The sequence below is a fragment of the Morone saxatilis genome, unplaced genomic scaffold (genome assembly GCF_004916995.1).
Source record: "Morone saxatilis isolate NCDOM2014 unplaced genomic scaffold, NCSU_SB_2.0 Contig23, whole genome shotgun sequence".
In the NCBI taxonomy this organism is placed as follows: Eukaryota; Metazoa; Chordata; class Actinopteri; family Moronidae; genus Morone; species Morone saxatilis.
The window spans coordinates 606,707-618,710 of record NW_023339796.1 but is presented as its reverse complement, the minus strand read 5'-3'; the positions used below and the strand labels follow the sequence as shown (position 1 = coordinate 618,710).

Here is a 12,004-nt window from a genome sequence, read left to right as displayed (position 1 = left end):
GTGGGGACAAGTTCATTATTTGTAGGGAACTTAAAGCTGTTAACTTGACACTATTTCAAGACCAGTTTTTTTTTTATTTGTCAACTCAAGTAAAATTTAGTTCACATGCTTTTTCTAAAAGGACTGACATCCTCACAATGTTACAGATGGATTTCTTGTTGTAAACACTGCCAACATAAGAAGATGGTGTATACTGCATAATGTAGTATTTAGTATGGAATTAGGGCACAGTGTCTCTGTAGAACAAAAACAAAAGATAAGTCTTTTGTATGCAGGAACTGAAGCGTCTCCTGTGACTGATCACACAGGTCATCTCAATAATTTGTGTTTCAGCAGTGAAATCTCTCTCTCTCACACACACACACACACAATATTTTTTATAAAAAACATCATTAATCTGTCCCAGGAAGTGGAAAAAAATGAGAGTAGTGTCAGAAGAAGAAACAGTCCAATCAAGACAAACCTCACAGGACGAAGAGAGAAAAAGGAACATTTCACTCAAATGACAGATCGGCACTCTGGCGTACATTAAAAAAACAGTTCCTTTTTTATTTTGTCAGAGACCAAAAATAGCCTCTCAAAGTCTACATGCAGAATATTAACATGTCAAACACATTCTAGTCACATTTAGAGAAGTCACGACTGCGATGGTCGACAACAAGTATAAACACGTTGCTCAGCGGAGGGGTGGGGGTAGGGGGGCTGACCTACGACTTCTAGACGTAGAAGACGATACAGAAAAACTCCTGTGACAGAAAATAAGAATTATAAACATACAGAGAAGAACTCGTATTTTGGACCTCAGCACAGCCTCAGAGTTTCAGTTCCTCGTCCACGGATACACAGCGAGAAAGAAATCTGGTGTCACCACTGGGCCATCCCTCCCTACTGAACCGGTAAGGTACGTGACACATCTCAATGACACGTCTCTACTAGTCATGCACAAGAAAATACAGATTATCATTGATAGCAGCATTAATACTGAATCACTGGGAATGCTACTTATTTTCTGGGGATTTAAATTTAGTTTAATAGACTATCTTTCGACCTCTGGGGCTTGTTGTTTTTTATGATTCTTCTCCCGATTTAATTTTTTTTTTAAAGCTTGCATTCTTTGGCCACTGTAAGGTCAGGTGATGCATTTAGATGTGCTGCCTTTGTTTGCTGACTTCTGCAGTTGTCCACTTTTCCAGTAAGACAAACAAGCCTACAATTAAGTTACATTACTAGTTACAGCCAAAAGAGGAGGAATTACAGTACCCTGTTACTTTATACTGTGTCACTCCCAACACTGCAGGCAGTAAGTTAACAAACTTTCTTGGTCACTAATCGAACAATAAGTTAACGCAATAATTGGAGAGTTTTTTGTACTACCGGCAGTCAAAACTCCAGCACAGCAGGGTTATATAAAACTACATGGTGCTACACAGATATTGTTATAGCTTCTTCCTTGGATTCTTGGGTTCTCTGTTACCTTAAAGGTCAGCTCTATGAACATAGTTTGTTATTGGTTAATAGTGTGATTCATCATGTCAAAGCTCACCCAAGCTGAACTCCATACAAAAGGTCAGTGTGGATTTAGTTTAATTGCACTACCTAATCCATTTATCCAGACAATACCTTTGAAATTAATTGGTTTTGGTCCAAACTTTCAGTGTTATAATGCTGGCGTGAACGGGTACGTTAGGACGTTAGGGCCACTATCTTTACCCATTCACTATCCCCAAACTAATTTAATAATCACATGTAGCTTCAGTTTAAAGTTCTTCTCTACTTCTTAGTCTCAGTTTTAGCTGTTATTATTCTATAGCCTAACTAGTTACAAAGTGGAGTAAATGGCAGTAGACTTAATGCATAGTTAAGTTCCCTACAAGTTCCTAATTCAGAAAATACCCCAGCTGTGTTCACATCATATCAGACCTTCAGACCTTTTCACAAATAGACGTAGTTGTGACAATTCTGATGCCAGATAAAAAATTATATGGCAACGCCTTGACATGAACTGGTTTTTACAGCAGCTTAATCAGACTGAGGTTTAAATACTGCTGTACAATTTGATGTATTATATACTACAAGTCAGCTTCTGCATCCAGATACCAAACACTACAGAGTAAGAAAGAATTTCTTCAACCTTCTGAATACTGAACATCAACAAATGGCTGTATCATTGGAAATCAAAGATTAATTGACATAGAAATGAAGTTAAGTAATTTCATGATTACAGCTTACGACCCTCTGAGCAGGCCTCTCCTTTGCCCACTAATTATACGCCATCAATGAACCAGACCAGGTGAGCTAAATTTCCCCAACGTCCAGACTCTGGCTCAGAAGGTCGTCTCATTAGAGTCATCACTGGACGCTGCTAGAAGGTTTAGTTTATGATCGATTGACGTTACAATAATTGGTTTGCTGTAAAACATACACTCAAATGTAAAAAGTGTTAAACAGTTAGAGAGTGCTGAGGTGGGACGGAAGAGGAATTTGAAATGTGGTCAATAAGACAATTCAGTGAAAGGTTTGTGACAATTTGCAAGAAAATCTTGAAAAAGATATAAAACGCACAAAAAAATCATAACTTGACCTACAGAATATAACAAAGGGAACAAAGACACAAGGGACAGAAAAGACAATGTCATTCACTGGATGTAAAGTTCTGTCGACATACTGTTACGGTTGTTGTTTGAATCACTGTCTTGTGACTTTCTACATATTTTATTTGACTGTCTTCACTGTTTAACGACTCCATAATATGAATATGCTAAAAGACTAGTGAATTAGCTGCACACCACTAATATCTGTAAACCCTGTTTCTGATCACATTAATACCAGAAGGAAATGGGGTCTTTAAGTAATATTTGCACTGTAAAGTATGTTTTCAATATTACCTATCGAATTATTACAGTTTTTTTGTAAGGGATCCTCTGTGCTTGGAATGTCTCGCTGAGGAACAAATGCAAAACTAAAACAAAGGAAATGAAGATAATTATTTGCTCACATTCAAAGAAAAGCCTTGTTTACAGCCATTTGAGCAACCAAGACTCTCTCCAGTTACATAAAAATATCATTTAGAGTTGACCTCTGTTTGCAGTCAGTCCTTCAAACCCCCTAAAAGCTGACACACTTTCATTACAATCCTCTAAAGTCAGATTTTCGGACGAAGATACAAATACATTTCTGCCTCTGAGCATTAAAAATCAACACAAATCTGATCCTTGTCAAAGCAAAAGTGGTTTTAGAAGTACTTGTACAATGTTTCCCACCATCAATGATAACTACAAGTGTCCTTTTTTGTTATTGGGTGGTGAAGGTAAAGACAGCAGACTGTTTTTCCAAACATTACACATTCCTTTCTTTAACACCGACTAAAACCTTTCCTCCGTTCATCAGTCCGGCTTTTGGGATTTCCATCTTACATCTGATCTCTGCGGCTCTGACATGGAGGCGGCGACGAGGCCGTCGGCATTTCTTTTAAAAAGTTTAAACTACACCACAGTACACAGTTTGCACAAGTCATGCGAATATACAGGAGCTAGAATTTTTAAAAACAAAAGTTAACATAAAAACTTTTAAGTAAAAACTACTAAAATTATTATTACAATAATAATAAATTATTAGCTTGTTTGAACACAGTGAAGTCTTTACATGGACTTTCATACCAAAGAATAAGTGTAAACACTGGCTGGCCCCCACTCACCTCCTACAAAACATTACATTAAAATTAAAAACAAACTGCATTTGGTGATCAGCTGCACATTATTAATAAAAAGTAAAATGGAGAGGGCCGTAGAAATAATAATTTTCAATAAATAGCACATTCCAGAGGGGCAGACATTACTCTGTTAGCCAGTTTACCAAAGGTACCGTATTTATAAAGCATTCAACAAAACCTCTAATGAAGCAGTGTAAAGTAATTAAGACATCAGACATAGTGACGATGTAAAGTGACAGTGGGTTTTCACGATTCGGCTCCTTGTACTTGGTTTTGCGGCAAAAAAAGAAAAATCACGATTGCGCAAATTTATGCGCAACAATTCCATCCAAAAGCAAAAAAGGAGGGAAAATAAGGCCCCTTAAATAAATATTGTTGTTCTTCTTTTTTATGATTTCCCAGGAGAAAAAAAATTAATACCACACATCTACCGTTAAAAAATGGTATTATGGTATAGAAAAAACTTATCAAAAAGAACCCCGAGAAACACAGCTATACCATCCGGGAGTTAGTGTCCGAGGAAAAGTGCCCCAGGTTTTGTTTTTGCCGGCGACCTCTGTTGTTTTTCGGACATTTCCTAAAGAGACACACAGAGCGAGAATCATTAATTTACTTTATTTAAACTCTTTACAGTCAGAATAAAAACAGATTATAGGATGGGCCTTCAGAGCAATGGGCGTATGTTTTCAGGATGGGCTGTCTGACAAATGGGCAATTTTTGGACTATTGGGGTTTTGGAACAATGGGCCATCGTAAAATGGCAAGGAACTGTTTCTGTGGTTTCTCATGCCTGTGCACCCCTACGTCTACATATACATATTTCAGACACTAAATTGTTCTGTTCTTAGGAAATGTACTGTTCCAAAAGAAAACTTTATTGACTTATGCACCTGGCACGCAATTGACCCTTCCCAAAACGCAGTTGAGCAAGCCTCAAGAGCTGTTCTTCATCATTCCAAGCTAACAGACTAAACAGGCTAAAATTTCAGTTGCACTTCAAATTTGTAACATCAACCAATATGATCATTACATTATCCAAGACAGTCCAGAGTTCCTATCTTAAGAAACATTTAGGAGATCATTAAAAGAACATTTTTAGGACGATAAAAACAGTGGTAGAATACTTCGTAATCATGTTTCAGAATTTATTTAATTTCAACTTATCAAAAACTTGAAAGTTGGTTCTAAAGTGAGATCAAACTGCAGTGTACTGAGAGAGACAGAGGGATACATCCTGGTAGTAATGTGTAGGTGGAGTAGTGTGTTCACATTGTATATATGTATAACATGTTAATGAAAAGAGATGGTTGTTTTACTGTCAAACAGCTGCCAAAAACCTTTACAATGCAAAGAGAGACGGATATTTTATTTCCTCCTCAGGGTGAAGGAGTAAAGTCTGTCTGCCGCCTCAGAAGAGAGAAACGAGGCCAAGTCAAATCCTGTTTAATTCTCCTCAGCTTTAAGCCTCAACTGTCACCAGCAGCTCCATCCTGACAGACATCACACCTACACTCTGTGTGACGGAAGAACAACGAGGCTGCGTTCACAGGCGGCATGCTCAAAGCTGTTTGTCTGAACTGTTTCTGTCTTTAGTTTCAGTTTGTTTGTCCAGAGACAGACAACATTCAGCAGAGACACCTGGAAATGTGTCTCTACAACCATAAAACACAAACTAAAATACTAAATAATATTCTACTCTATAATCTAATATGTCTGGTACACACAGATTATTAGTTATTATTACACTGCGTTTCTATGCATGAGTGGATTATCATAAAGCATAATAAAGTGTTGTTACTGTATATATTTTTCCATAGGTTAACACTTTTGTAGTGGAGAATCCACCCGTCTTTTCACTATCATCTTCCTTCCTTCCATCTTCTCCTGTTAACTCAAAGGGATTAAAACTAAGTTTCTGTTTTCTTCATGTGCTTCATTTTGTACCTGAAATATACTTTCATAAACTATTTTTTGTCTTTTTTACATGGTTTTCTTTCTTTCTTTCTTTCTTTCTTTCGCCGCCTTACCTTGTGATGCACATCACCACAGCGACGATGATGGCAATCTGCACGGCGCCGATGATGGCGGCGATGAGGACGTAGTGGAGCTTCTGTCCACTGGGAACCACATAGAGGATATTGAAGTCCTGAGGCTCATCACACTGAGGACCTTTATATCCTGCATCACACCTGGAACACACACACACACACACACACACAAACACACAAAGAAAGGAAGTTTACCAAGGTTGTGCAGTAAAAGCAGCATCTTATCAGCATTAGCCCTTCATCAGGTCACAAAGGATGCATTCAGGTGCAGTACGGAGGGCAGGTCATCAAATGATTGTGTGTTTGTCAGCCCAACATATAATCATTTGAACCACTAGTTATGCAGGTAAAAAAAAAAGGGTCATGTGTAAAGCACCAGTGACAACGTGGTCGGTGTAAACTCTATGGTCAAAGCAGACATCTTTTCTGTCAGAGGCACATAAAAGGTACTGAAAAACAAGACCTGTATCTGACACGATGTCGCTGCATGTCTGTTATGTAAAACTGAAACATAAGTTTGGATTTGATGTTTAAAATCTACAGGACTCATTCTGTAAAAGTCTTTTTTTTAAATGCTCATTTAGACTGAGCAACAAGATAATGAAGCTCAGCTTGTACCGGTGGAGTTGGAATGTACATTCAAACAAAAGGATGAAGTGTTTCTATATAAGTTAAATAAATTATTTAGGGTTATTAACTGGAAAATGCATCGTCACAAATGTGCAAACAGGATTTCTTCTGACATTTTAGAGACTCCACAAAGATACGCTACAAACATATGATGATCTTATTGAATATGATGCATTGCTGTAGATCAACCTACCAACAGTATATAGATGAGTAAGTGAGCTCAACCATAAACATCTACAGCAGTAAAATGCAACATACAGATTAATGCAGCAGTAATATTAATCCAAAAACATCAGATATAATAGTAAAACACTAACAGGGAACATTTTACTGCACTATGAGTACTTTTACATTTCATATTTTGCATACATTTTGCTGACAATACTAAGTAAAACTTAAGTATGGTTTTGAATGCAGATCTTGTAGTAGTATTTTCTCAGTGTGGTACTACTTTTAGTGAAGTAAAGATATACCACCACTGGTTTATTAACACTTAACTGATACCTGTGACAAACAAATCATTGAAATGCCAGTGATGACATGTTTCAAACTAATAAAATTAAAATAATAATTGTAGTAATTTCAGTGGCAGTAGTAGTAGTAGCAGTATGAGAGACAGAAGGATTAGCAGGTTTATTAACATCAGTGGTAGTAGCATTAGCAGTAGCAATTGAAGTGGTCACTGACCTGCAGGTGGCCATGTTGTATTTGATCTCACATTTCCCATGAACACAGAAGCCGGCGTAGCTGTCGGCGCAAGGGATCGGCATCCCAGCATAGAAACCGTCACCGTGGTCGAGACCTTTGGTTTCTGATTGGGGAAAAATAAACATGACAGGATAATCAGCTGGTGTACTGGTGAGTGCTGGAGGGCAGAACCATGGTTTTACTTGGTCTTATTCATTCTTAAAAAATCTATTTCCTTTAAAAAGTCACAGAAGCAGCTAAATACCATCCACAAAATAACAGTAGACTACCAGAGAAATAAAAAAACAAACCAGATTGTGACCTGTGATTATTACAGTATGGTTAAAACTTATACTAAATTAAGAACACTGATAAAAATCAATATACACACACATATGTATGTTTATATAAATCTGGAAAATAAATGACGATACTGAAATATCAAGTAATTGTGTTGTAGGAAAAATCAAAACAAAAACTGTAGCTACAGAATTGTTGTTTGACGACCCCAGTCTCTGTTCTATGTGCAGATAAATCATAAAATACAAATGCTTTGCACATTAAAGGGTTCTTCAATCACACACAGCCGTCTCTTCACTATAATTCACTGCACCAATAAAGAAAAGGCCTACAAAGCTATCTGTACTGCTCATTAAAATGACTGATAGGCAAAAAAATTCACATCAACATGAGCAAAGTCTTTAATAACAAACCCTGTGAGTAGGAGTTTAAAGTTCACTGTTTAACACATTTACGATTAACAGGAAGTTTGGGAGATTTACAAATCTAAGAAAGCCCAATAAGTGCTGTTTCATCAAACTGAACTGTCTAATTGTCAAGATTATAAGAGACTATGAAGAACAGTTTCATTGGTTTCATAAAGTCAGAGTTGCACTATTTTTACAACCTGAGTTTTTCACTTCAAGTAGAGCAAACTGGTTTTCAGTCTGTTCACAGAGGATTATTTCGGCTGCTGTTACGGAAACCAGAGCGTTAACTTACAAAGAGGATAATCACTAACTACAGTAACACGATACCTTCACATCTGAATTAGTGATGTTACATTTACAGATTCAACAAATGTGTCATTTGAACATCTTGGGAGTCTTTCCAACACTTTCCTACAAACTTCCCCGAGAGGAGCTCAGAGAGAGACAAAATATTAATGACCGTAATTTGCTTGAGAGCCCACATTTAGATGTTATTTTCCCCTCAAACACAGATGATTATAATGTGACACAGAAATGATCACAAAATATCGTGCATAGGGCAGTGGTTCCCAATGTTTATCCTTAAGCATATTTCATGTTGTATTCAATGTACAACTGATAAACTGTACAATGTATACCCAAATACTAAACACAATAACATTACTTTGCGGATACAGGGCAGAGTGCTATAGATACAAGGCAGAGGTTAATGCTATAGATACAGGGCAGAGGACCGTGCTGTATATACAGGGCAGAGGAAAGTGTTGTAAATATAATAATAACAAAAATTATATTATTAATATGAACTCCAATATTTTTTATGAAATAATTGTGTGACATGATTTGCTTCTTTTGGCACATATTCCATCTATTCTTCATCAAAAACGGTACATAGCATATTTAGATGATCAAGACTTATCGATTTGTGTTTTTAGTTTTCACTTGTTGGTTGGTCTGTAATAGGTTACAAAACTTTTGAAGGCGTGGCCCGATGCACTTAACGGGCCATAATTCTTCAATGTTGAATTGGATTGCAACCAAATTTGGGAATGTTGTACATAAAGCCACATTGCATGTGTGTGACAATTCATTCAATTCTATCGACAGTACCTCAACCTTGTGGCCATTAATAAAACCCTGCCATATTTCTTGAACACTACTCAATTACAACTGATTTGGGGTGTTATCTTCAGAAGTGAAGCATGAACACATCAGAAGCTGGGCCAGCTAGCAGCGGTATCAGATGCAGCAGTCACACACATTTTCTTAAGAAAATGCAAATATTCTTTAAATTAAATTGCTTGCCCAGTGCATAAAGAAAATGGGGTTTCTGTGCTCTGGTAAAAAATCCTCCATGGGTCTAAAATTCATGACAAAAATAGTCCACATTTAACCTTGTTTGCAGCTCAAGGTATTCTGTCAACAGTTTTACAGTTGCCTCTTGTGATGGTAATGTGATGTCAGTCAGTTGTTTTTGTGTTATGTGTATATCAAAAGTGGCCAATTCTAGATAAATGAATAAGACTTTAAGATTATAAAATGTATAATAATATGAATAAATCCCAACATGTTTAATACATTTGTGTAATAATTTGACAACTTCATAATTCCTATTTTTAAGAACAAAAACTCCTAGCTGATAAGCCAACCTTGCTAGTTAGATGGCTATGGGTGAGATTGGGATTTGAGTTATACAAGGGTATTGACTTCTTGGTTCATTTATAATTTTTATAATTTTTAATTTTTTCACTGTAAGCTGTGTTTTAAATAAAAAATGTTCCCTCTGGGAAGTCTCTGGGAACCCTGAGATATAAAAGCACATAGTCCATGTTAAGAAAAGGACATAATGTGGTTTTATTCATTTATTACTGAGTTTGACTTGAAGGACATGTCCTGTACAGAGTTTTATTTGATGAAGATGGACGAACCAGAGGAGGAAACATTGCATAGTTCAGATAAACAGATGTGAACATAGCGCCTGTGAACGCAGCCTTTCTTGGCTCTTGTGTCTCACATTATCAGCTTCAGAAATGTGCTGCTGTGTCCTTCACTGTTTGTGTTGTTAACAATGCAGCGGTTTAATCCAATCCTCCTATTGTCCGTCTTTTAGTCCGAGTTAAAATACAAAGCGAAGGAACTGACGGAGCTGTGGAGGAATCATTCCCCCTGAGACGTTTTAGTCCCTGATATCAATGCACAGTGAGCTGCAGATACTAAAACCCTCTGGATTCTGTTTCATCTCCTCTTTGATCTCCAAACTCCACACTTGCATCGTGCAGCAGGGTGGCTAACGCCGCAAAATGTCCTCGTTCTTCTCCACTAATCTGTGTGTTTACTTATGCGAAATTACAGCGTTGCAGAACTCTCAGGCTTAAAGACGTGTACTCACATTATGTTCAGTAGCAGCAGAGAATCAGAGCTGTGAGAGTTTTGATTTTCCTGCTTTGTTTCCCCCCCGTGAGGATATTACTGTGTGTTAAGGAGATTTTCATTACGTTTTATCCTGCGGTTATTGCTCCTCAGCAGGTTCAGATGCAGGTTAACAGGCTGCTAAAAGGCCACAGGAAGTTTTACCATTAGAGGCAGGAAAGTGGATTTACGACGTGGTTATATAATCTTACAAATTAACACAAAGTGTCCGGGGGCGTTAATGTGCTGAGTGATTTTTTCCAGCCTCGCTAGCAGTGTAGCTCCAGGGATGATGATGACTGTCTGTGTGTGGGTCCAGTACTTTGGTTTAGACTGAAGCATCTCAACTATTGGATGGATTGCCTGGAAATTTGGTTTAGACATTCCTGGTCGCCTCAAGATGAATTGTAATAACTGACTTTTCATCTAGTGCCATAAAAAAGGAGATTGCTTGGAGAAAAGTGAGAGAGGAAGTTGGACTACATGGTTGGACTACTCTGTTATTTGATTCCAGCTTTTAGTTTTACTTTACTATGAACTAAGTTAGCAGACACCTGATCGATCCAAACTCTATTCAGACAGACCACTCAAAGTATTAATTAAGACTTCTCACAAATCTGCATCATGATGTAGTTATTTTGGCATCATTTTGTTCAGTTTATTGCAATTAAATCACAGCTAATTCTCAAACTGCTATAGTAAACCAGATTAAAGGGTGAATGTTTACTACACTATACAAATGACCCCACGAGTAAACTTGCTTTGTGTTTGGTAGGAACACACCATTAGTCTTGTTTTAATGATGTGATTCAGTGCTGATGCAGAAAGTATCGTGCCACGGGTTTGCAGGTCTGAGAGGTGGATGGATGTTTTATGCATCAGACTTTAATTCGAGTCAGTGTTTGTTTTTTTAACCCGTGATTATACACTAATGAAACTCTAACTATGAATATTATATTCTATTTCTGATCATTAGATTTTTGAGTAATCAAACTAATACTATGGATAATTTACTTTTCTTCTTTAGTTTATATAAGAAAAACTTGTATTGTAGTTAAAACTCATAAAAGTGAGTGAAGCTATTTATTTTCATGCACTCAAATAAAATAATTTTCAAAGTGATCGATTTTTCAGATTTTTTGTTTCTGTTTCTAAAAAGAAAAAGTTTTCCTTAAAATGGGTTGGCAAAACTTTTTCTTGTTAATTTCAAAATGTAAGTATGTTTAATAGTGTAGATCCTCCTTAATGTTTCACACTGGACCTTTAATATCAGAGATCTGGCAGAATGTCCCAGCATCGGTTTCCTGACCGGAGAAAGGGTTGACCACCTGGGGAATCATGTGAGCCAACTGGTATATCTTGCTGTCAATCAACTTATCACAAGTCATGCTCGTTGTGAGCAAATTGAGCTGCAACCCGACTGCAATGCTTGTATTGTCTGACATCTAACATTTGTTTAATTAACTATTATTCCTGAGAGAATGATGGACAAAAACTACAAAAAATGAGAGTCTTTCCTTACCCAAGACGTTTACTTTGAAAGGACTGCTGTCGTCTTTCTTCCCCAGTTTCTCTTTATCAGCTGTGGAGGAAACAGATGGACAGTGTCAGTTACAGACAGACAGACAGACAGACAGATTGTTACAGTTACAGGTCAACCAAATAAATACAAACAAACTGTCTCTTTTCAACTTGGAAAAAAAAACCTTTTAGCCTTTTCATCCAGGATGATAATTTCTGCTCAGTCTGAAATGCCATCACCTGAATGTTTGACTTCCTATCTGCTGTCTCGTAGTGTGTGTGTGTGTGTG

General features: G+C 37.1%; 1 protein-coding gene across 1 annotated transcript in view; it reads right to left on the bottom strand.

Moving 5' to 3' along the window:
- Positions 1-524: 524 nt before the first annotated feature.
- LOC118334404 (tomoregulin-1-like) overlaps positions 525-12,004 on the bottom strand; it is a gene marked incomplete in the record, with an annotated part of 73,852 nt that continues 62,372 nt past the window's right edge. Inside the window, 4 exon segments of the mRNA XM_035670306.1 lie at positions 525-4,286; positions 5,737-5,898; positions 7,075-7,198; positions 11,716-11,775. Coding sequence (XP_035526199.1) covers positions 4,202-4,286; positions 5,737-5,898; positions 7,075-7,198; positions 11,716-11,775 — 431 coding nt within the window.